The sequence below is a fragment of the Phycomyces blakesleeanus genome (assembly GCF_001638985.1).
Source record: "Phycomyces blakesleeanus NRRL 1555(-) unplaced genomic scaffold PHYBLscaffold_19, whole genome shotgun sequence".
NCBI classification, from domain to species: domain Eukaryota; kingdom Fungi; phylum Mucoromycota; class Mucoromycetes; order Mucorales; family Phycomycetaceae; genus Phycomyces; species Phycomyces blakesleeanus.
The window spans coordinates 1,045,595-1,071,522 of NW_017265152.1; the positions used below are offsets into that span (position 1 = coordinate 1,045,595).

At 35.0% G+C, this 25,928-nt stretch overlaps 6 protein-coding genes across 6 annotated transcripts; 2 read left to right on the top strand and 4 right to left on the bottom strand.

Moving 5' to 3' along the window:
* Window positions 1-826: 826 nt before the first annotated feature.
* On the top strand, window positions 827-4,546 carry PHYBLDRAFT_60285 (hypothetical protein; the record flags this gene model as incomplete). Its single annotated transcript, XM_018440621.1, has 8 exons — window positions 827-896; window positions 1,466-1,602; window positions 1,677-2,006; window positions 2,072-2,164; window positions 2,223-2,746; window positions 2,850-3,288; window positions 3,353-3,478; window positions 4,337-4,546. The coding sequence occupies 8 exons, from the start codon at window positions 827-829 to the stop codon at window positions 4,544-4,546; spliced, it is 1,929 nt and encodes a 642-aa protein (XP_018288434.1).
* Window positions 4,547-7,017: 2,471 nt separating this feature from the next.
* Window positions 7,018-13,263, bottom strand: PHYBLDRAFT_188120 (hypothetical protein; the record flags this gene model as incomplete). Its single annotated transcript, XM_018439455.1, has 21 exons — window positions 7,018-7,390; window positions 7,474-7,542; window positions 7,628-7,874; window positions 8,021-8,091; window positions 8,114-8,260; window positions 8,513-8,608; window positions 8,642-8,801; window positions 8,904-9,235; window positions 9,438-9,780; window positions 9,924-9,997; window positions 10,084-10,278; window positions 10,357-10,479; window positions 10,681-10,808; window positions 10,905-10,971; window positions 11,081-11,200; window positions 11,329-11,703; window positions 11,778-11,893; window positions 12,051-12,146; window positions 12,501-12,606; window positions 12,695-12,849; window positions 12,924-13,263. 21 exons carry the CDS (start codon window positions 13,261-13,263, stop codon window positions 7,244-7,246), a joined length of 3,507 nt encoding a protein of 1,168 aa, XP_018288426.1. The 3' UTR covers window positions 7,018-7,243.
* Window positions 13,264-13,841: 578 nt separating this feature from the next.
* PHYBLDRAFT_171765 (hypothetical protein) lies at window positions 13,842-15,379 on the top strand (the record flags this gene model as incomplete). Its single annotated transcript, XM_018436660.1, has 4 exons — window positions 13,842-13,892; window positions 14,232-14,251; window positions 14,445-14,539; window positions 15,201-15,379. 4 exons carry the CDS (start codon window positions 13,842-13,844, stop codon window positions 15,377-15,379), a joined length of 345 nt encoding a protein of 114 aa, XP_018288427.1.
* A 4,567-nt stretch (window positions 15,380-19,946) lies between these two features.
* Window positions 19,947-21,258, bottom strand: PHYBLDRAFT_60288 (hypothetical protein; the record flags this gene model as incomplete). Its single annotated transcript, XM_018440622.1, has 6 exons — window positions 19,947-20,229; window positions 20,479-20,543; window positions 20,604-20,666; window positions 20,748-20,879; window positions 21,024-21,067; window positions 21,231-21,258. The coding sequence occupies 6 exons, from the start codon at window positions 21,256-21,258 to the stop codon at window positions 19,947-19,949; spliced, it is 615 nt and encodes a 204-aa protein (XP_018288428.1).
* A 685-nt stretch (window positions 21,259-21,943) lies between these two features.
* On the bottom strand, window positions 21,944-23,177 carry PHYBLDRAFT_148927 (hypothetical protein; the record flags this gene model as incomplete). Its single annotated transcript, XM_018432179.1, has 8 exons — window positions 21,944-22,028; window positions 22,080-22,118; window positions 22,291-22,345; window positions 22,524-22,558; window positions 22,714-22,757; window positions 22,819-22,873; window positions 23,032-23,070; window positions 23,137-23,177. The coding sequence occupies 8 exons, from the start codon at window positions 23,175-23,177 to the stop codon at window positions 21,944-21,946; spliced, it is 393 nt and encodes a 130-aa protein (XP_018288429.1).
* Window positions 23,178-23,242: 65 nt separating this feature from the next.
* On the bottom strand, window positions 23,243-25,897 carry PHYBLDRAFT_148928 (hypothetical protein; the record flags this gene model as incomplete). Its single annotated transcript, XM_018432180.1, has 24 exons — window positions 23,243-23,295; window positions 23,361-23,450; window positions 23,556-23,603; window positions 23,662-23,716; window positions 23,775-23,822; window positions 23,881-23,921; window positions 23,980-24,034; window positions 24,095-24,135; window positions 24,192-24,239; window positions 24,298-24,345; window positions 24,403-24,450; window positions 24,616-24,663; window positions 24,722-24,776; window positions 24,835-24,882; window positions 24,941-24,981; window positions 25,040-25,094; window positions 25,153-25,193; window positions 25,252-25,299; window positions 25,358-25,418; window positions 25,471-25,511; window positions 25,571-25,625; window positions 25,682-25,722; window positions 25,780-25,827; window positions 25,888-25,897. 24 exons carry the CDS (start codon window positions 25,895-25,897, stop codon window positions 23,243-23,245), a joined length of 1,167 nt encoding a protein of 388 aa, XP_018288430.1.
* Between the last annotated feature and the right edge of the window lie 31 nt (window positions 25,898-25,928).

A 25,928-nucleotide genomic window follows, 5' to 3' on the forward strand; every position in this document is an offset into this window, starting at 1 on the left:
TGGGTTTTGTTTTTTGGGGGGGAAAAATAAAAAAAAGAAGAGGGGGGGGGAAGGAAGTGAAGATTGTTAAAGAAAGAAAGGGTGGGGGAAAGAGGGGGGTGAAATGAATGAATAAGAGAGTGGGGCCTAAATTTCCATAAAAATTATTTAAATTAAAATTAAAATTAAAAATAGGGTTATATTGTTTATTTATATTGAATTCCATAAAAAAAATTTAAATTTTTTTTTTTTTTTTTTTTTTTAGTTTTGAAATCGAAAAATAAAATAAAATCAATAAAAATAGGTTCCGGGTATAAAAAAGAAAAAAGAAAAAAGAAAAGGGTTTGCGCTCCCTTTTATCAGACTTTTTTTTTTTTTTTTTCTTTTTTCTATTCTTATTCTATATTTATATATATGTATTATATTATATTATATATTTAAAAAATACATATATATAAAAAAAAAAGATCTTTTTTTATTTATTTGGTTTTTTTTCCTTTTTACTCTTTTACTCTTTTTTTTTTTTTTTTTTTTTTTTTGGTTTCTTTTTTGGTTTTTATTTTTTTTGTTTTTTTTTTGTTTTTGCTCTTCTTCTTCTTCTTCTTCTTTGTTTTTTTTTTATTATTTTATTACTCTTCTTCTGTTGTTAGGCATCTTTACAAATTTCTATACATACAATATATATATATATATATATATATATATATATACATTACATACAAAAACAACCACAGCAACCACAGCAACAGTAACAGTAACAACAGAACCAATAATATTTCATATCAACATCAAATAGTATTAGTTTTGATACATACGAAAAATATATATATATATTATATATTTTGTCATGTCAGCCCCTCCACCATCGATTGTACACAAACTGTCCGCAGTCAACGAACAAGCCTGGCTTAGTCTTGGTGAGTATTAGCAGCATAAAACTGGTATTGTATTGAATGATTATAGATAGCAGAAAAGAAAAAAAAAAAAAGGCGCATTCAATACAACAACCAAAAAATATATATATATATACATTTCTATTATTATTATTATTTTGTATGTATATGTAAGAATAAATATTAGTAGTATATTTTTATATTATATTATTAGATTTGTATTTATATACATACATACATGTGTGTGTGTATTTTATTGATTGAAATACATATGTAATATATTTTATTATAGTTTTTTTTTTAATATATACAATAATATATTACATGGCACAATAATTTATATACCTTATATATAAAAGAGATAGTGTCGGACGGGCTCACTTTAACGTTGTAATCCCACTTGTCCAAATATAGCAATAGTAATTCTTTTCTTCTTTTCCCCTCTTTTATTTTATTTTATTTTTATAATACCAAAAAAAAAGACGCCACATTTATTCTTTTTTTGGAACAAATGCTTTTCTTTTTTCTTTTTTTTTTATATACATTATTATAAAAAAAACAATACTCATATTATATTATTTGAATTCTTCTAGGCAGTCTGGCCGAATTGATGGCTGATTGGGACAGAGCCATGGCCTCGTACGAATCTGCCCTCAGACACAATCCATACTCAGTCAGCGCCCTTTCCCACATTGCCTCTCTCTGCCGGGGAAGAGAAGAATTCCCAAAGGTAAAATTATTATTATTATTATTTCAAATGACTAAAATAGTAGCTATATATATATATAAAACAATCTTTACTAGGCCGTGGATTACTTTAAACGTATCTTGGCAACACAAGAAAATCACGGAGAAACATGGAGCGCTCTCGGGCACTGTTATCTTATGATGGACAATCTACAGGAGGCCTACCAGGCCTACCAACAGGCTCTCTACCACCTCTCAAACCCAAAAGACCCTAAATTGTGGTATGGCATCGGAATACTCTATGATCGCTACGGCTCTCTCGAACATGCCGAAGAAGCCTTTTCTGCCGTAATGAAGATGGACCCAAAGTTTGAAAAGTCAAATGAAATCTACTTTCGGCTTGGCATCATATACAAGCAACAACAAAAATTTGATCTTAGTCTACAAGTAAGTCTTTTTTTTTTCTTTTTCTTTAAAATCTTAAATTTTTTTTATTAATCTTTCTTTCAAAGTGCTTTCGTTACATCCTCCATAACCCTCCTCGTCCATTAACTGAAATCGACATCTGGTTCCAAACAGGCCATGTATATGAACAGCAAAAGGAGGTAATTCACTTTATATAATCAAATCAAATCTAATCTAATCTAATATAATATAATATAGTATGAACATGCCAAAGATGCTTATGAACGTGTGTTGGCCGATAATCCCGATCATGCAAAAGTACTCCAGCAGCTCGGTTGGCTATTCCACCAACAAAACACCTCCTTTACAAACCAGGCCATGGCCATCCAATTCCTCACCCGATCTCTCAAGGCCGACTCAAACGACGCCCAGTCCTGGTACTTGCTCGGCAGATGCTACATGGCCGAACAGAACTACAACAAGGCCTACGAAGCATACCAGCAGGCCGTCTACCGCGACGCTCGCAACCCAACCTTCTGGTGCTCAATCGGCGTCCTATACTACCAAATCAACCAGTACCGAGATGCCCTGGATGCCTACAGCAGAGCAATCCGTCTCAACCCATATATCAGCGAAGTCTGGTACGATCTCGGCACTCTCTATGAATCATGCAACAACCAAGTCAAGGACGCCCTCGATGCCTACCAGCGCGCAAGTGAACTCGATCCCAACAATCCCCACATCAAACAACGTCTGGACTGGCTAAGAAAAACACAAACAAGGTAAAATCATCAAACAAACAAACAAACAAACAAAGAAACAAAAAAAAAGAAAAGAAAGAAATATAAATGCTTTCAATATTTATTTATTTGGTTTGTTTTGTAGCTACCCCAATACACCTTTGGGAGCTAATGGTGGAGGTAGTGGAAATGGAGTAGGTTCAGGTTCAGGTTCAGGTTCAGGTTCAGGTGCAAGTGCAGGCACAGGCACAGGCACAGGTGCAGGTGCAGGTGCTGGACCTGGTGCTGGATCTGGAATTGGAGCAGGAACAGCAGGAGCAGGAACAGCAGGAACAGCAGGAACAGCAGGAACAGCAGGAGCAGGAGCAGGAACAGGAACAGGAACAGGAGCAGCAGCTGGAGCAGGAGCAAGTGGAAATGGTGGAGCAGGCGGACCCCATAATCTCATCCCTCAAGACGTCAACCCCTATCAATACCAAAACACCCCTCAACCCCCTCATCAGTTGTCGTCCTCCCTTGGATCTCAGGCACCTGGTCATTATTCGGCTGCCCATCTGGCCTTGGACCGCCGCATGCCGGCAATGGTAAGCTTCATAATATAATATTATATAATATTATATATATTAATCTTCTATGTGTATTCTATAGGACCCTCCAAGGGATCTCCCAATGCCGGATCGCTCTCCCGTCAACCAATACCACCAGCGTCATGACGATGTTCGCATTCCCGATATCGGCTCTGGCGGTGGACGCGCCCCAACACCTTCCGAACGTGTCCAGATGAACCCTCTGATGATTGATCCTCGACCTCACTCCAGACAAGCGCACCACAAACCCCTTCCTTCGCTGCCTCCTCTGCCTCTCCCTCCTTCTTCATCATCTTCCTCTTCTGCCAGTGCTGGTCCTGGTGCTCCTCCCCCTCTTGCTCTTGCTCCATCATCTGCCTCTTCTCTTCCTCATTCTAATCTTCAACCTCATTCACATCCACATCCACATCCACACTCACATTCCCACTCTAATTCTAATTCTAATTCTAATCCAAACTCTCTTCCTCACCATCCTCTTCCTCACCATTCACTTCCCCCTCCCCCTCCTACTTCTTCCTCAATTTCGCATCCCCACTCCTCTTCTTTACCGCACAGCAGCCATCCATCTCCTCTACCAAGTCACCCTCCATCGCCTGTCGTCAAGCCTTTCCACGTCAGACCTTCCACACCTTCATCCAGCAGTCATTCACCACGTCCATTCTACACACGCCACTATGATGCCGAACCTCTTCGAAGGACCTCGATTATCTATGACGCCGACCGATACTCAGAGTATGACCGCCGAAGTGTCCGTCCAGATTCACGTCCAAAGATGCCAGATCTTCATCACAACAACATCAATTCTTCTTCTTCTTCACGCTCTCCCCCAAGCCCAGCAGAAGATCATCGGAAAAGAATGATAATTGACAAGTCCGGTGGTAGACGAACCCCTCCAATTCTCAATGGTCATCACCACAACAATCATCACCACAACAACATCATCAATAGTAATAACAACAATACTAATAATAATAGCAACAGCAATAGCAATAGCAATAATAATAATCAACATCATCATCAACAACATCATCATTCTATACTTCAGCAACAACAGCAGCAACAGCATTATCACCATCCACTCGAGAGTCCACGTCAATCTCCACATCGTCCATTAGATCTTCCTCCTCCGCCTCCTACTCCAATGGAAGAACTCAAAATTGTCCCCATGAAACGTGTTTTGGAAGACGAAACCAAGTCAAACCAATCTCCTTTACCTGATCGTCAACAAGATAAACGTGTAGCACTCTCCTCTTAAATCACCAAAAAAAAAATCATAAAAATAAAATATAAGATAAAATAACACGCACACCCCCAAAACCAAATCAAATCAAAGCAAACCAAAGCAAACCAAAGCAAATAAATCAAATGAATAAAAATTGATATACACACATACATACACATGCGCTTATAATTATATTATATTTTAGGAGTTTGTAGTACATAATCTTAAATTGTAGTAGAAATCAAAAACAGACAGGCACACTCTTATACGCATGTGCACCCTACAACTACATACATACTGCCAAATCTATGGCATTTGGCGTTTTCTCAAAAAAAAAAAAAAAATGTCGGCAAATCAAACATAAATTCTAGGAGTTTAAATTGCTTTTTTGTCAATTTTTTTTTATTTTGATTAAAACAATTGTCGGAACTGGCTAACTAAAATTGGCGGGAAGATTGCGCCTAATTGTCGAACCTGTTCTTTTTTTGGTGTCCCTCTCTTTCTTACTAATAAAAAATACAGCATCAATCTTATAGGGACGACGTTTCTATCTAACCAGACTAATGAAATGTGACTACCTGTCTGTGACCCGATGACTTTCTCTAATCCTGTAAGGGTAAAAATGGCATGTCCCGAACAATAATATATTCTTTGTGTTTATCTATCTCTCTCTCCAGGCACCTAACTCTCATTATTTTAAGAGTTACAGCTGTATCTGGGAAATTTAATAATACAATGTTGTCTCATACAAAAAAGAAGAATCAAATATCGTATATTCAGTTAGTAGCCCTGAATTTTGAGCTGACAATAAAGAAACAATGATTAGTTACAAATACACTATATCAATAGCCAGTTATGCAGAACAGTATGAGTTCTTGTCATTAGAGTGTAACGCAATCTCGCTTGATATTTTATTATTTATTATCCTTACACGTATCGTGTCTTTCTCTTTTTGCAATACACAAAAGAGAGTCTTTATACGAATATTATGTATCCTTAGGAACCAGATAGAGGTATTTCATGTCAGCAAAAGGGTCCCGATTTGTAGTCTGGTAGAATCAAAATGTCGTCCCTCACCAGAAAATCTTACCAACTTTACCTCCTGCAATACTGGAAACACAACACACAGTGACAGGTGAGTTTATGTGCCGAGTCGTCCAGTACTACCTGAATGTGTACAAGCGTTTCCACGTTTTACCAATTTTATTCATTGTCTATGCCTCAAAAACAGAACCCAAAGCTGAGAGACCTTTTCGAATTTATCCAGAACAAGCCTTACCTCTTAGAAACACCTTGCTGTCACTTTGCAACTGGTTGCTTCATACTGACCGAACAGAGTATCAATACTTTTCTTTGATCGCATTTATCGATGCTTGAAAGCAGAATAACAAAGGTTGAATGAATTGATCTGCGTCTTAAGAAGAAGGAAAGAAACATGGCCTGTTCAATAAGTGCTCAAATGGCCATCGTTTGAAGAAATATATACCAAAAAAAAAAAAAGATTCTTAATTACTATCAGTACTGTTAATATATATATTTAAAAAAATAAGCAATTGTTAAACAAGTCATCAGTCAGGATTACTCTACTGTTTTATCGTAAAAATAAATAAGTTCAATTTTTGTTTTTATCCAAACATTTTTATTTTGTATGTGTTGGCGATGTTGCAATCTTTATTTACTTTACGCTTTTAAGCCATGAATTAAAGATCATTCTCTTCATTTACACAATAGTATGAGATTGCGCTCTAGTTTTTTGTTGTTTTACTATATTTCTATACACAACCTTTTCTATCCCTTTGTAATGCTTTTTAACTGAGGGCTTGTTCAGTAACTTTTTAGGGCCGCTTAATATTCAAGTAATTTTGTTGTCTAGTTATTTGTTTCAAGAGCTATGTTGGAATCATCGCCATGTGTTAAAACATCCTCCATCGAATTGCAGACCTTTTTCTCATACTCCATTAAAAAACCGTTTTTCTGTCCATCGTTATATTCAAAAAAAAAAAAAAAAGGTGGGGGTGGAGGGGGGGGGGGGGGGTATTCATCATTATATTATAGTTTTATTAAGAAAGAGAGGGACACCAAAAAAGAACAGGTTCGACAATTAGGCGCAATCTTCCCGCCAATTTTAGTTAGCCAGTTCCGACAATTGTTTTAATCAAAATAAAAAAAAAATTGACAAAAAAGCAATTTAAACTCCTAGCATTTATGTTTTATTTGCCGACATTTAACCTTGTAATTCCGACCGATAAATGTGTATGCCCGACATTTATTTTTGAAAGAACGCCAAATTCCATAGGTTTGACTGTGCATACACATTACATATGTACACATATGTACACATATGTACAGGTACCAGCACGCACTATCACACTATCACACTATCACACACTATCACACTATCGCACCAGCACACCAGCAAAGCAATACACACACGCACACACGCACACTAGCACACGCACAAGTACACAAGCGTACACACACACACACACACACACACACACACTAGAGGCACAAACATAAACACAAGCACAAGCACAAGCACAAGCACAAGCACAAGCACAAACATAAACACAAGCACAAGTACACATGTTTGTTGTTGTTGCTATATCTATATATATCATGTTTGTTTGACTGTTTGGCTGTGTGACTGTTGATTTTTTATTTTATTTATTTTTTGGTTGTGCATATACATACATATGATATGTTCTTTGTATTTTATGTATTTTTTTTTTAATTGTAGTTTGGCGGCGAAAGAGGTACCAAAACCACGTTGTTCATACTGAGTTCTCTCTTGAAAGCCGATACATTTTGAGAGAATCGTTCGCGGTCCTTGACACACAAACTCCAATTAATTCCATCCATTAGATTGTTCAGGGCCTAAAAGAATTATATTAGAAAGATCAATAACTAACTAACTAATTTTTTTTTTTTTAAAAAAAAATATTAATAAACGACAGTACCTTTGCAACAAACTCACGACGCTCGGGTAATTGGCGATTGATGACTTCACTTGTGTATTTTATAGCATACTTTTGAAATATTGAACCAAGAAAAGAAGGTTAATGACAAATTAATCATGATTATGATTATGATTATGATTATAGTTGTGGTTACCTCTTTTTGGAGTAGCATAATGGAATATAGTGGCCGTGAAAGAGACCACTGCTCTGTATTGTCATCAAATAAAATCAGCCCAAACAGAGTTGCAAACAACGAGGGCAGAACTTGTGGGAACTGGACCAAGTATCCCATCAGCCAGTGTGTGGAAGGAAATGCAACCGAAGAACGTCTGCGATCAACCATCAGATCAGGGGATGTACTGAGGAGACTGTTACTATTACTACTACTATCGTTATTATTACTATCATTATTATTATTACTATTATTGCTATTAAGGTTATTATTATTGTTATTGATGCCGATGATGTTACTAATGCTATTATTATTATTATTACTATTATTGCTATTATTATTATTATTATTGTTGTTGTTGTTGATGTTTCTGACTAGGGATGTCCGTTGAAGAAGTTCTGCCTTCTCAGTCTCCTTTGCCACAAAGCTGGTGACATTGTTGACAGCTGAACAGGCATGCGAACGCACCCATGTTTCGGTGTATTCTACCCCTTGCTCACACGCACGCATCATGTACAAGAATGTATCGGGGGACAGACTAGGTAAGGCCATGAATTGCTCGTGGGTAAAGTCATCCAGCATACTGAAGAATGCCTTTGTAAGTTTTGGGAATCCCTTTTTTTTATATAGAAAAATAAAAATAAAAATAAAAAATAACAATAGACAAAACAAATGAATATATAAATATACATGCATTTATAATAGTAATAAAGGTTGGTGAATATTGTACACACTGCACTATAGATAGTGCAGTACCAAAAAAAAAAAACAAAAAACAAACAAGCAGAAAATATACACATACAGATATACATATGCATGCACATCTGTATAGAAATGAGCTCTAGTATATAGCACATTGCTGCATACAGCAGCACACAGCAGCACACAGCAGCACATCTCCTTGTCCCCCACCCCCTGTCCCTTGTGTCTCCTCCCTCTATATTCTAAAACTATCATAAAATACTATAAATATAAATATATATATAAAATACATACCATGAGATCTTGCAGTGGAATGCTCAGCATCAACTGGAAAATCATACTAAATGCTTCGTCAATAGCCTTGTCCTGGTAGAGCCAGAATACGCCAAAGTTTATGTATCGTCCCCCCATGCATCGAGATAGGATAGTGAAGCAAATCGAAATTCCTTTATATCTGTTTATAGTAATTTCTGTCAATAGCATACATGGTACACAAAATAACTGTCTAAAATACTTTTTTTTTTTGTTTTGTTTATATATAATACTAATGGCTTACTTGAATGGGTATTTCCGGCTTTCGTCTGTAATCTGTTGCTCCAGTACACGGGATCCATACGTGGTTAGAATCTGGCTGGTGTCACGAAAGATAAGAATTCCATTAGGAGAAGAAATCTCGAAATTCAGCCGTTGACTCTTGTTGTGTACAAATTCGGCAAAGAATTTCAAGAGAGTATTAGCCACTGGTGTGGGCGACCATGCCTCCAGTCCGCGCAAAAGGATAGGCATATAGTCTGGATAGAACCATTCAAAAAACAACGTAAAGTTTCGTCGGCTCTGGATTGGTGTAATGAATCCCCTCAGGTCACGGAATAGATCCTGCAGCGCTCTCTAAAATAAAATAAAACAAAACAAAATGAAATAAAATTAAATTAAATTAAATTAAATTAGATTTATAATTCTGCCAAAAATATTGTCTTTCTTTCTCTTGTTTAATAATAATAATAATAATAATAATAATAATAATAATAATAATAATAATAATAATAATAATAATAATAATACTCTTGATGCTTTGGTCTAGAATATTTACCCGCACATGTTCCTGTCGAAAGGCTTCCACACTGTCAAGACTGGCAAGACTCTTGAACCGCAAGTCAAACGGTTTCATAAACTCAATAAACTCTCGCTCGCAATTATCTTCGGCAAACAATATCTTGCACAGAACCTGGTAGTACAGCATCCGGTTCTGACGATGTTTCTCGCTCTCAAAGAATGCAAACTCGCTTGACATGTGGTTCTGTAAGATCAGTTGGGTTGTGTCGAGTTTACGCAGATTCTTCAATGCACTATATCCACCAGCCAGATCGTTGAACAGTTCAAGAGTGCGTCGGATAACCAGCTCATTGTCACCCCAGAATTGCAGGTTGCTGATACTAATTAATGAATTAATGAATTAATAAAATAATTTATATATAAAAGTTTAGATTAAGTTAAAATCACACACACACACATATATATATATATATATATATATATGCGTGCTTTCTATTATTATTATTATTATTAATTAACTTACATCTTTTGCATAATCACATTCAGCATAGTCACCTGATCGCTTACACCAAACATCTCTGTCATCTTTTTATAGACCTTTGGTTTGATTGAATTAGGCATTCAATTCAATTCAAAGCACACATAGTAATAAGGGTAATATACTAGTACTCTTTGATACTTACAGACTTTCCATTGGATTCTCCAATGTACGATTTACGGAATTGTTGGAAAAAGTACACAAATGCGGTATCAAGTTTCTGGTTCAACACGGCCGCACCATGTTGGTTTTGCAGTATCTGATTAACTTCCATCAACTGAAGAACCTTGACAGTCAATTCACCGTCAATGGCATCCAAATCATCAGAGCTCAAATAAGCCTACGTTAAAATACAATAGAGTAAATAAACACATACACACACACACACACACACACATATATATATATATTCACTTACAGGTCTTCCACCAACAAAGGCAGAAATCACATAGACCAACCATGCAAATTTTGTTTCAATCACTTCCAAAGCCTCCTTGAATTCTTCGCCACTCATACCCGAGGACGCTTGAGAAATCAGCTCCTGTATAATAAAGAACAGTAAGAATATAAAGTTTGATTTATTAGCGAATTGTTATTATTGTTATTATTATTATCATCATTATCATTACTTGAATTTTTTTCTTTCTTTCTTTGTCATCCTCCTTTTCATTTCCACCACTCCTGCTTCTTCTCCTCCATCTCCCTTAAGAATAATAATAATAGTAAAGATGTAGGCATTTACCTGGTATTGAAGAGCAATTGGATCAAAAACAGCAACTAGGGCAGCACTTGATTCTTCGTATTTACATCGTGCAATTTGTCCGAGCATCCCAAGAGTCTCTACTAAAGCATCTTCGTTTTCCAAAGGATCTACATATACAATATTATAATAATTATAGATAGCTCAATACACAGACCCACACAAAAGTATATATAAAAACATAGAAGGACTCATTCGAGCCTTACCATCCAATCCTTCTTCAATTCGAGTTGCTACGGATTCAACTTGAGCTGATACATATGTTCTGGTCAACTATATATATATATATATATGTGTGTGTGTGTGAGAGAGAGAGAGTCAGTATATAACCCCCCTTTATATTTGTATTTGTATTTGTATGTATAATTGTGTTCCGTTTTACCTCGACTGTGATATTTTCCAACTTTTGGATTGTAGCCTCTCCTAATTTCTGATAATATGACATGCTGTTGACATTACGGGACCAGAATCCAAGTAAATAGGAAGCAGTATCTGGTGCCCACTATAGCAGCAATGGCAATAGACAAGAATAGTCATAATGACAGTAAAAAGGAGTAAGAGCAACAATTAGCCTTTATTCTCTCTTATTATATATATATATATATATATAACTTGTTTTGGTTTACTTACTTTCCAGGATTGAAATGCTTTGAGTGTAAAATCAGCAATGAGTTCAATCAGCTCAATATAATCATGTTTCTCAGTCAGTTCATTTAAAGGAGCCGATGCTCTGAAGCGATGCAAGAACCGGCAAAACTCATTGTAGTTGTCAGTGTTGTTCATGCCTTGGGAAGTCACGATGATGTCCCGGATTCCTTGCATCATGCCCGAAATAAACTTTGCACGTTCGGCCTCGACACTGAACAGTGCCTTGCGGGTTGAGGCAATCTGGACAAGACATTCCATCACCTTTGAAGAATGAGGAGGCGAGAATTCACGGTAGGCAGTGAAAAATATAGGCAAAAAGTTGTCACGCTCATAAATTGGACGCCAAGTTGCGGGAATCTTTTCAAAAATAAATAAGTCATTAGGATTAGGATTATCATTATGGTTATGGTTATGATTATATGCAAACTTACTTGAACAGTACCAATGTCTTCTCCTGCTTCATCCAGACTTGTGCCAGCAAAGTCATAGGAGAGACACCGAACCAATACATTTAATGTAGCATCTCTCATACGCTCCTCCTGTCCAGCTAATGTATATATGTATGTATGTATGTATGTATGTATGTATTTATATAAATATAAAGATATTTATATTGTGTGTGTGCAATTAAAATAAGGTTTAAAACTGTCCAACAAAACCAATCCAATCCAACATTCCATTATATTATTTTAAATCAAATTTACCTTTTTCAAATGGTATTGTGCGCTGCAAGAGACCTTCAAGAGTCTCGAACGCTGATTCAAATATACTGAATAGCTGTGTATCTCTGAATCCACCAGCTAAAGAAAAATGAATTGATTGATTCATTGAACGATTGATTAATTGGTTATCATGATCATAAAACCGAAAAAGCCTTCATTTCTTTTATTTATTTTTTTTGGGTTGCTGTCTTTATCCCACTCAGTCCCCCTCTTTATATATATATTTTTTCCATTTTGATGCTTAAATAACAGCCTTTCTTATACTCTAATTATTTGTTTATTTATTGATTGATTTCTTATAATATCCCTTTACCCCTACCCCTTTTTGTTGTTGTTGTTGTTGTTGTTGTTTTTTGTTTTGTTTTATATGTATATTTATTATTTCTTATCTTTCAAGATAAAGAAAAGACACCAAAGAGACAAGAAACTCACCAGCCTTTCTGAACTTTGCCGAATTACGAGGAGGACTAGGTGCATTGATGTCCTGAATTATAATTGCCAAGATTTGCATGCCAACGATACGATGATCCACAGAAGCCTATTTTATATTTATGTATTTATGTATGTATATATGTTTGATTAAAATAACCAAACAACCAAACAAATAAAAATCCAAGAAAACTTACTTGATAAAACTGGTTAATGTCTTGCTGGACATTTCTGTACTCCTCTACATCTTGCCAACCCAGACGGGTCAGCAGAGCAAGTACACTTGCCAGCTGAGTGATTACAAATGGTTGAAGATCTGGGTGCATAAAGGCATACTCCAATAAAAACGTACCTATAATATAATATAATATAATATAATATAATAGTAAGGGTGAGGGTAGAACGGGTGGAAAGGATTAAACTTACGGAGTTGAAGTTTTGTTTCTCCATCAAAAATAGAAAACTGGGCACTGATGAGTTGCTTGAGCCGGGACAAACTAAAGGTCTGTACATAGGGACTAGGTGAGTTCTCCAAAAGGACTCTCAGGGCAGATGCAGTGTCTGTGGGAGATGTAATGACAAATGACTGCCTGCCATCCAAAACTGGTGGCATTCCAATCGCAATTCCACTGCCAGCCTCATCTGCAAATGTAGGGAAGGAATACTCTAATATCTTTTGAATATTCTCGCGTTCTTGAGGCGACTTTGGAATATAGAGTTGTTCACATAGTGAAGCAAAATATAATGTACGGTCGTCTTGTGACATGTTTTTCTTTTTTTTCTTTTCGTTTATATACTTGTATACTTGTTTGTTTTTTTTTTAAAAAAAGAAACAGATATCAGAAACGGATATGCTTATGTATATATATTGTGTATATATATATATATATATATATATCTATATTGTATTATATTATATATATTATATATGTAGGTGTGCGGGAATAGTAAATGATATATGTATATATAAATATATAATATATAAATATATATATAAGAGAGAAAAGGCAAAGTTAAAGAAGTATAAGTTGAAGAAGTAGAGGAAGAGTACGAAGAGTAAGAGAAAGAGAAAGAAGGACAGGAAAAAAAAAGAAATGAAATTAAATGAAATGAAACGACTTTTTTTTTCTTTTTTTTTTATTAAAAAAAAATTATTCACGGTCGTTTTGAACTATGCGCTATTTTAAAAGGAAAGAAGTTGCGAAATCTAAAAATAGTGTATGCGTTTTGTAAAACGTAACTCTGTCTCTGATAATAATAATATATATATTTGGGTGAAGTTACTAAACAAAACCCCTTCACCCACGCACTATTGTCTACATTTCTGTGTGAATATCTGTGTGTATGTGCATTTATGTTAGCGAGGTAAATTCAGAGATAGAGGTAAAGAGAAAGGTAAAGAAAAAAAAGTAAAATGTACAAGATTACAAATTAATATGCTTTGACGAGTGATTTAATAAAAGAAAGAAAGAATAGAGCTCTTACAGATAAAGTACTGATAGATAGTACATAAGAAGAAGAAGGCAAATAAGATAAATCATAAATGTATATCTATGAGTGAATAAATAAAATGATTGTATCATTTCACATCAGAAATCTAACAACATTTAGCATTTCTCTTGCTAATATATTAAATACAACAGTAACAATAATAAGCTGCACTATAATGGAGTCCAATTAATCCAATATGCTGTATGAATTGCTGTATGAGTCTTTATATAAATGATATAGTAGGTATTATCAGTGGCATTCGAGTAAGCAAAGCAAAAATAATCAAAACAAACAAACATATATATATATATATACAAATGTACTATCCTGTCATGGATCACAACGAGGAGTCAAAAGATTAAGAAAAATGGAAATTTTTTAATTTTGTTCATTTCCAAGAGCTAAAATTGTTTGTGTGTAAAGTTTGATATAACAAAACTTATTCTATTATAAAAGGCAGGCAAATGTCATACTAGAAGCATTTACGAATACAGGATATTGTGTCCATAATTTGGGAGGTTTGATATATCGTCACTACAGACCACAGTGGTGTAAGCATTACAGAATATTCTTAAATTGAATGATATAAGTGTGTATGAGAGTGAGATAATGAATGTAAAGATATGTGCCAAAAGGATAACGTATAGAATTGAATAAGAACAGCTTACTTTGCAATTAAACCTAAGCTCCATATGTCACAGTCTTTTACAGCTCTACACCTTTCCGCTACTATTATTGTTGCTGATGTTGACATTATTTATTAAAACCTTTGTGAAATGGTCTTTGAAAGCCATATATATATATATTATGTATGAAAGAAGGGTAACCACACAGTTGGGTTTCATAAAATAGCTTCACACCCATTTTAACAAAAGAGGTTAAATGACATTAGTATTGGTCATTACAGTTTCCTAAAATCGTTATTCCAAATATCACGCACAGCCCAATCCAATTACTGAGTTAAGACAAAGAGAGAGAGAGAGAGAGGTTTTTTTTTAAAAAAATAAAATAAAATAAAACGAGTAGCCTTTTTGAATTATTCAAGGGAAACATTGTCAGTAATGATGTCGCACAAATCAGTGTAAGACTCAATGTACCAGGCCTCAAACGGGGTTCTCGAACATAACATGCTTTCATTGCAACCAACCCAAGAAAAAAAAAGGATAAAAAATAAGAAATAAGAATGGTGTTACCACTGGTAACTCTGGATAGTCCTTTTAGTGGCAAGTCAGGGTTCGATGGTGTCCAAAATATCCGAAAAATACAAGAATACAAAAAGAAGTCTATTGGGGTACAGAGGGTCGACAGAAGATCGCCCGTCTCCATGTGGCCTGTTAAAAATTGGGATTGGTATTATTGATACCAAAATTCCTTTATTTCATTTTCTGTAGTTTTAGTAAAAAAAAAAAAGATTACAAGGGAATTCATTTATCAAAAGCAATTATCTCTCTATTGACTCTAATTGCATGTCGATTCATCAGAGTCAAAATACAAGATTTCCACTCCAAAAGTTTGATTTCTTTTTCATTCTTTCTTCAGAACATACAAACACCAGAGCCAATACTTTTTTTACACTCCGACTATATATATATATATAAAATAAATTAATAAATAAATAAATTGATTGATTGATTGATTGATTTCTTCGCTATTTGTACACTGAAAAGAAAAGCTAATGCTATATTTAACCCATACTTGTCAGTTTTCTTGAGAAATCTGACGAGGATATTTGACGATATCTTCTTTACTAGCGTCTAGAGCTTTGAAAAACACTCTTCAACTAGGTTGAAAAATGGAGACTACAGGGGGAGAAAAGGACTGTGGTTATGCGAGCCACTGATCCTTAAGTTTTGATACTGTGTTTCAGGAAGATTCGTTGCATAAATCTTCTATTATCTGATCAAGAGTTGTAGTACAATGTTTATCCTAAAATGTTCTAAATGAACTTAGAGTAGTCACTACTATTCTTTTGGCTTTATTCTCGTAATCCACCTAGCTTTTTAGGCTCTATTGTGCGATATATTCTTCATAATCAAGCTCTTAATACGCTTTAATTGAAATATATTTGGTCCGTTTTTATTCTTCTTTGAATACTAGTAGCTGAACTGGAAGTTCATTTTGTAAAACAGGATAAAGGTATGATTCAAAATAGTATGGCAAGCTTCGCATTATATACTTTTTTTAACGGCTATATAATAACACAAAGTGTGTTGTCATGTGCCTGTCATAACCAGTTATGAGACTCTTCAAATGTCTTTATAATAGATAGTAGTATCATTTCCTATAATTTATTACATGTCTTTGTATTTCTTTCTACCACAGCTAATATTATTGCAATCTTTTGCTTTTACACATATAGCCAGCGTACAAATAAACTATTGATCTTGGGGCTTATATCATCTAAAAAAAAACAAACGTTTGCAGTGAAAATCCTGGTATACACTATAAAAATTTAGGTGTAAAAGAAACCCCCAAAGTCATCAATGGAATAGGCTTGTTACCTAAAATAAAGCTTCTATTTTTTTTTTACGAAACAAAGCAGTAGCATAACTAAAGGTTCTCTATTTTAAATACAATGTCAAACGAGCTAGAAAAAGTTAAATAACTAGAAATAACGCATCTAAATTAGATGTCATCGATACTATGAGCTGATATGCAGATATACAATGCCCAAATTCATAAACAAAAAATCAGTGCTGAATACCGAATTTACACGCATTAGTTTTATGCCTTTGTCATAAAAAGGCCCCTCTGTATCTATTTTCCACTTAAGCCCGTTCTTTTCTATTTTAATTAAACAAGACATGCCACTGTGGTGTATTGCTACTTTATGATAAATACAGTAACTATTGTTGGCAACCGGGTACCTCATAAGGTGTATATATCTTAAGATAGAGCAATAGGAAAGTTCAGAAATATGATGATGAAAAGGATTAGAGAAAAAAAAAAGCTCTAGTCGTTTAATCAACACTATCTGAAGAATATACTTTTTATTTTTCTGTTTTTTTGTTCTTGCCATTTAGTTTGATTATTTCTATAGAATTAATTCCCCCATATATTTCTTAAAGTAAAAGTATAGCCAGCCTTCCAAAACGCACAGCTTTCTTCTATGAAAAACAAAATAAAACAAATTAATACAATTACTTTAAATATTAGCAATATACTTGCCACGTTGCGTGCGTCTTCAAAATTCCGGCTGACCAAACCATATAATATCTTTCCAAATCTTTCTTGTATCAATTATAAAAACACCTTCATTAAGGCAAGGCATTGGGAAGAACAAGGTTTCTATATCTAACGCAGATATAAATTGAAAATCCAAAGAATTACGACAATGAACACTAAAAATATTCATTTGTTTCAATTTCTCTATTTTCTTAATCATTAATTTTTCAAAAAGTATAGTTTATCCCAGAATATTTCACTAAAAGTAATTGAAATTTTTTCAGCGAGTCTCGGTCATAGTCATACAATCACTTTTTCAACAGACTAGCCCTGATTAGTGGAAACGCTTTTGGAAGGCTGGAATGCCCTCAGAAAACATATAACATATGACTAATACTTATACACAGCAAAATCCCTTGTCACCAGTGATTGTTTGCCCTAAAAATAAAAAAATCGCGATGATCCAAATTGCTTTTTGTGTGGCTTTCCAGAAGACGAGAACCATTCTTCTTGGGCTTGCAATCTTAAGTCCACCATTTGGAGACAAGCTTGCAATATGTTTCTTGTAGATTTAACCCAGCTTCAATATTCGCCTGTTTAACCCCCACTCCGTCAATAACCCGCTACTCTGGTATCATCCTATTACAGATTATAGGTTGAGAAATTCGAAAAATATGGGAAGCACACTTTTTTCTGAACTTTAACGAGGTACATTTCATATGGAACCGTATAGCAGTCATCATTACTTTAAATATTCAAACAATTGAAGCAGAAGAAATATTTGCCTGTCTCTAAAATAATATAAGATTCTCGTTCTCCATCGTTTAATGAACAATACAAAAAAAAAGTAGCAAAGAATTTACCAATTGTCTTATTTTATAAATGATCGAAATATCTATATAAACATTGAAAGGTGAAGGCAATAAAAATCCAGTAAAACGGCATGTATTCTTCCTCTATATTTCTTGAGAGAGCAAACTATCAATTGCCAATGTTTATAATAAGAGGTTGTTAGAGGCGATCGATAGCTATTATTTTAACAGTCTGAGCCGCTTTATTGCATAAACCAATACAATCCGTCTCAGAAGTAAATATTAATACTAATCTAAAGACTGTCATACCTCTAACACTTTGTGGAAAGCGGAATAATGATATTTAGACTCGTCTATAAAGAATATTAAACAAATCGGATCCGTAGCAACAGATCATTTAAAGAAATTTATATAGTTGTGGCTCATAATTAAGGGAGAAACCGCAATCTTTGTACTTTCCCGTAAAAAATACTAGGAATATGTAACCACCAGTAAAAAACATTCTAAAAAAAAAGTCGATATACCTTTGACCATTGATGGAGGGGGGACCTAGATCGTTGAAATTGGCAGTCAGAATACAAAACAAAAGAATACGATAGGCAGTAAAACATGTGTAGAGAGGCGTATATGTCTGCCACTTTGAATAGAGAGCGGAACCTTTATGGTTGACGTGAATTATAATAGGACTACACAAATTAAATTGGAAATATGAATATTATCAAAGAGATTTTTGTACCTGTGAGCCATTATAGAGAGCAGAGACATAATCCTTGGTCTTGACTGTAAAAACACCATAAAAAAATCAATTGGCAGTAGATATTTTTTTTTTAAAAAAAAGTATAGCTTTAACCTTTGATAAAGAGTGGAACCTAGATCATTGGTGTAGATAATAAAAACACTAAACTAACAAAATATGTATCAAGAAAATATTCAAAAAGACAATTTAAGTCTATAATATTTTGTTGAGAAAGCAGCCTTAATTATTGGCGTAGAATAAGAGAACACTAGATAAATACAATAGAAGTCAGGTTACTATTAAAAGAGCAGCGCATACCTGCGATTCTAGATGAATAGTAAAACCTTAATTATTGCCCTGGATTGTGAAAAGTCTAGAAAAAGCTGGACTAGTAGAAAGTGAATGCTAAAAAAAACATGTAGATTTGAGGCAATTGATAGGCAGTAGGATTTTGATCGTTGGCCTTGGCTAAAATAACTTGAGAAAACAAAAATGGCAGTAAGAGCATATTCAAATGAATTTTTTTTATTACCTTTCTCCTTTGATAGAGATTGTATACTTGATCTATGTTTGCGGGTGAGTTAATTGGAAAAAGACAATCAGTAGAAAATTATGTAGAGAAACATATACGTCTATGACTCTAGGTAGAGAGCCAAAACATGAAAGTTGAAATCGATTATGAAGATATTATAGAAATACTACTGACATTGATATAAGAATTAAAGAGTTATGGGTAAATTTGACAATTGGTGAGTAGAGAGGTCTTGATCCTTGGTATTGACTATTTTTTAATCCAATCAATTTCAATCGACAATAAGAAAAACTCAAACAAAGTTGTATACTGGTGACTCATTATGTGGAGTAGAGCTATGGTAGTTAGCGTAGACTGTGAAAATGTTAGACAGATAAAATCGGTTGTAAACAAGCGTCTAAAGCAACCTGTACACCTATAAATCTTGATGGAAAGTGTGACCTTGACTATTTTAATTGACTGTAAAAAAGCTAGACAAACTTAACATGCAGTAGGTGAATACTTTAATAAAGCTGTGCATGTGTAACCTTAGATTGAAAGCGAAACATTGGCCGCTGGCATGGACTATGAAAACGCTAGGCAATTAAAACTAGCTCAAAGAACAGATTTCAATTCTTTTTCTACCTATAGCCCTTAATGGAGAGTGATATTGTGAGTGTTCCCCTAGGTTGCAACAAGAAAATTAACTTGATAAAATCGTCAGAAAAATGATATTAAATAGGCTTATACGTCCGAAAACTTGGATTGATAGCAGAACCTTGACTTTTGACGTTATATGTTTTAAACAGTAGGAAGCTACTATAAACAGTAAATAGAAGCTCGTAAAATTTTGAATATCTGTTACCGATTATGTAAAGAAGAACGTTAATCGCTGACTTTGGTCGTGAAAACACAGGATAAGTGTCATTGTTGATACACACATATCCTAGGAGCTTATGTATCTTTAATCCATGCTGTAAAGTAGAACCTGGATTCCTGGCCTTGATAGTGGATACACTAGATACCAACAAGTGGCAGTAAAAAAAATATTGTTATATATGTGAGCCATGATTGATAGTAAAACCGTGATATTTGGACTTGACTGTGATAAAATGTAAATAAATATAACCGATAGTCAGAAAATAATTAAATTAAAATTGTATATCTGTGGCACTTGGTGCAACATGAAGCCTTGTTAATTCGATTTGGATATGAAAAGGCAATAAATACAACTGATAGTAAACATGTGTTCAAAGACTTTCATACACATGTAGCTCAGATAAAAAAGTTTCTTTGAACTTTGAACTTTGAACTTTGAACATTGATTTGGACTGTAAAGAATTAAGCAAATACAACTAATGGTAAGTAAATCAACAAAGAGGTATATATACCTGTAACCCTTTATGGACTATAGAGTCTTCAGTGTTGGGCTCAATTGTAAAAATACTACCGAGCTACAATTGATAATATGTACTTTCCTAAACATACTGGTATACCTAACATTCAAGAAGGAGAATGATATATTGATTGTTAACCTTTTCTGCGAGTAGACTAAAGAAACACAATTGGCAGTAAGTAAATACTAAAAAGGGGCTGTATATTAGATTCTTGATGGAGATTTGAACCTTGACCGTTGAATTGAACTGTAAAAAGACTGCTTCAAACAGCTAGCAATATGTTAATGGGTAAAGAAAGACACATGTATCCCTGTAAATCTATGCGGAAATCGGGCACTTGATCTTTGGTCTCGACTGTATAAAGTTTGAATAAAGCAGCTAGTAGTAAGTAAATGCTTAAAAAGGCATGTATACCTTAACCCTATTTTTTGAAGTGCAACCTTGATTCTCGGCATGGACTGTCAAAGATTAAAAAGATTCAACCAGTGAAGAATAAATGCTAAAATGTGCGTGTGTACCTAGAACCTTGAATAGATAGAAAGAACATGATCATTTCGCCTTGACTATGTAAACGCTAGGAAAATCTAATTTTTAGTAAATTGCTTAAAGATTTTTGTATACCTGCGACCTTTGATGTAGAGCTGAGCATTGAACGCTTGCTACGGAGAAGAAAGGGTTAGAACAAAACAACTGATAGTACCTAAAAAGTCAAAGAGACTTTTATACCTGTGAGCCCAAAAGAATATCAAAGCTTTGATCGTTGGCTTCGGCAGTAAAAACATTATGCAAATATATAGTAAGTAGATTTTTTGGCAGATTTGTATACCTGTCCTTCCCCCCCCGGATAAACAACTCATATTAATTGTGGGCCTTTCCTGTAAAAAGACTAGAAAATATAATAGCTAGTAAGTAAAGGTTCACATAGTCATGTATACCTTTAATCCTTAATGGAGATTAAAAACCCGATTGCTGGCTTAAACTATAAAAAAGCTAGACAAAATAATAAGTGATACGTGAGTACTAAATGAGACCTGTATACTTCGGGCACTAGGTAGATAGCAAAACTTTGGTAATTCAGTTTGACTAAATAAAAATTACTCGAAAAAACAAGCAGTAAGTAAACGATCAGGTATGTACATATACTTGTTACCCTAGAGGACAGTAAACCTGGATCGATTGGCCTTGGCTGTGTAAAATTAAAAAATAATAATTAATTAATTAATAAATAGTAAAATAATACTTAAAAATATTTTTTAAACCTATGGCCTTAGATGGAGAGTAGATGCTTATTATTTAGCATAGACATTAATGAAATTAGAAAAATCAAACAAGCGTTATGCAAAGGCTAAAAGAGAATTGTATACCTGTAACCGTGGATGAAGAAGAAATCCTTGTTCTTCGACCTGGGCGGTGAAAACACTAGACAAAAAAAAACAAGCGATAAGTAGAAACCCAAAGAAAAGTGTATACCTGTCATACTGGATGGAGATCGAATCCTTGATGGTTGCCCTTGACAGTAAAAACAATAGACGGATAAAAAAAGCCAATAATCAACGGCCCAACGAAAAATATATATCTGCAAGTCTGGATGAATATCAAGTCCTAGTTCTTCGGCCTAAACCGTATAGGCACTAGACATATAAAACTAAAAGTTAGTAAAGACGCAAACATATTTGTATACCTGTCACTCTGGATAGGGCTCGGATTCGGAATCATTGGCATAGACAGTAAAGGCACTTGACAAAAAAAAAGACACATTAAATAAAAGCACTTGTCAGATTTGTATACCTGTAAAACTTGATGGAAACCGGATCCTTGAGTGTTGAATTTGACTGTAAAGTCACGAGAAAAAATACAGTTTGCAGCAAGTCAAAAATCAAAGAGATGTGTAACACTATATCCCAATATGGAGACCGGGTTCTTGCTCGTTACCCTTGACTGCAAGGACACTAGAGAAACAAAAACAATTATAAGTAACGGCCCAATAACATTTTTATATCTGTAATTCTCGGCGGATACCAGATGATTGGTCGTTGGCCTTGACTTTAAGGACAGTAGAAAATTAAAACCGACAGTAAGTAAAATCCCAAAGAGAAGTGTATACCTGTAACACTGGACGGATATAGGATCCATGATGGCTGGCTTGGACTGTGAAGCAAGTAGAGAAATAAAGCCAACAGTAACTAAAGGCCGAACTAGATGTATATACCTGTCGCACTGGAAGGAAAACAAAATTTTCATTGTGTAGCCGGATCGTAAACACACTAGGCCAATACGAAAGAAAGCATGTAAAGACAGAGAGAAAAGTGTGTACCCGTAACCTTGATTTGAAATCAGATCTTTGATATTTGAACTTTAAGGAAAAAAAAACACTAGAAATATATAAATGACAGTAAGTAAAAGCTCAAGAAGACTTGTTTACCTGTAGCCCAAATTTGAGTTTTGATCCTTGCTGTTTGGCCTGGAGAGTAAAAACAATAGTCATATATACTTCTAGGTTAGTAATGGCCAAGAACGACTTGTATACCTTCCATAATGGATGTATATTTGATCATCGTTCTTTGCCATCAAAAGAAAGTATAAATAAAGAGTATAGTTTGTTTTAAGTAAAGGTTTAAAGGAAACTTGGTTAGCTATAACAATTCATGAAAATCGGATCCTGATAATTGCCGTGGATGAGTAGACACTAGAAATATATAAAATCCAATGAGTAATTGCTCATCGAGTTTTTGTATACCTATAGCCACGGACTGAATCCGGATCCGTGAAGCATGATCTTGGTGGATTCAACACTAGAAATAAATAAAGCCGAGTGTGATTGCTCATCGATTTTTGTTATACCTATAACCATATAACGGGAGATCAGCACCTTGAAGCTCGACCTGGATGGCCGGAGACTAGAACTAGATTAAAATAATGAGTATATGTCCATAATGCTTTTTATACCTATACCCATGGCGGGGAGATCGGAATCTTGATGCTTGACCTGGATAGCTGGAGACTGGAGATATATTAAATCTAGTGAGTATTTGCCCATAATGTTTTTTTATACCTATACCCATGGCGGGGAGATCGGAATCTTGATGCTTGATCCGGATAGCTGGAGACTGGAGATATATTAAATCTAGTGAGTATATGCCCATAATGTTTTTTTATACCTATAACCATGGCGGGGAGATCGGAATCTTGATGCTTGATCCGGATAGCTGGAGACTGGAGATATATTAAATCTAGTGAGTATATGCCCATAATGTTTTTTTATACCTATAACCATGGCGGGGAGACCAGAACCTTGATGCTTGACCTGGACGACTGAACACAAGAAGTATATTACAGCTAGTGAGTATATGCCCATAATGTTGTTTTATACTTATGACCATGGAGGGGTGATCAGGTCCTTGACGCTTGATCTGAATGGCTGGAGGCTAGAAATAAATATCAAAACTAGTGAGTAAATGACAATAACGATTTGTTATACCTATAACCATGGACGGGTGATCGGAACCTTGATGCTTGACATGAATGACTGAACACTAGAAATATATCAAAGCTAGTGATTATATGCCCATAATGTTTTTATACCTATAATCTTTGACGGGCGATCGGAACCTTGATGCTTGACCTGGATGGCTGAACACTAGAAGTATATTAAAGCGAGTGAGTATATGCGCATAACGTTTTGTTATACCTGTAACCATGGACGGGGGATCGGGTTCTTGACGCTTGACACGGATGGCTGGAGTCTTAAATAAATATAAAAACTAATGAGTATACGCTCATAATGTTTTTATACCTATAACCATGGACGGGCGATCGGGTCCTTGACGCTTGACACGGATGGCTGGAGTTTACAAATAAATATAAAAACTAGTCAATATATGCCCATAATGTTTTTTATACCTTTAACCATGGTTGGGCAATCGGAACCTTGACACTTGACCTAGATGGCTGAACACTAGTAATAGATAAAAGCATGCGAGTAAATGCGCATAACGTTTTGTTATACCTGTAAACATGGTTGGGAGATCGAAACCTGGACGCTTGACATGGATGGCTAAACACTAGAAATATATTAAAACTAGTGAGTATATTCCCACAACGTTTTGTTATACCTATAACCATGGACGGGAGATCAGAATCCTGTTGATTGACCTGGATGACTGAACACTAAAATCATATTAAGACCAGTGAGTATATTCCCACAACGTTTTGTTATACCTATAACCATGGACGGGAGATCAGAATCCTGTTGATTGACCTGGATGACTGAACACTAAAATCATATTAAGACCAGTGAGTATATTTCCATAATGTTTTGTTATACCTATAACCATAGCTGGAAGATCGGAACCTTGACGCCTAACATCGATGGCTGAACATTATAAATATATTAAAACTAGTGAGTATATTCCCACAACGTTTTGTTATACCTATAACCATGGACGGGAGATCAGAATCCTGTTGATTGACCTGGATGACTGAACACTAAAATCATATTAAGACCAGTGAGTATATTTCCATAATGTTTTGTTATACCTATAACCTTGGCTGGAAGATCGCAACCTTGACGCCTGATATCGATGGCTGAACACTATAAATATATTATAACTAGTGAGTATATTCCCACAACGTTTTGTTATACCTATACCCATGGCCGGGCGATCGGGTCCTTGACACTTGACCTGGATGGCTGAACACTAGTAATAGATAAAAGCTAGTGAGTAAATGCGCATAACGTTCTGTTATACCTATAACCATAGCTGGTAGATCGGAACCTTGATGCTTGTCCTGGATGGCTGGAGACTTGAACTATAATAAAGCTAGTGAGTAAATGCGCATAATGTATTGTTATACCTATAACCATAGCTGGGAGATCGAAACCGTGATGCTTGTCCTGGATAACTGGAGACTAGAGATAGATAAAAGCTAGTGTGTATATGTCCCTAATGGTTTTTTTTTACCTATAACCATTGACGGTCGATCGGGTCCTTGCCGCTTCACATTGATGACTGGAGACTAGAAATAGATAAAAGCTAGTAAGTATTTACCCATAATGTTTTTATACCTATAACCATGGACGGGGGATCGGGTTCTTGATGCTTGACACGGATGGCTGGAGACTTAAATAAATATAAAAACTAATGAGTGTACGCTCATAATGTTTTTATACCTATAACCATGGACGGGCGATCGGGTCCTTGACGCTTGACACGGATGGCTGGAGTTCACAAATAAATATAAAAACTAGCTCAATATATGCCTATAATGTTTTTTATACCTTTAACCATGGGCGGGCAATCGGAACCTTGACACTTGACC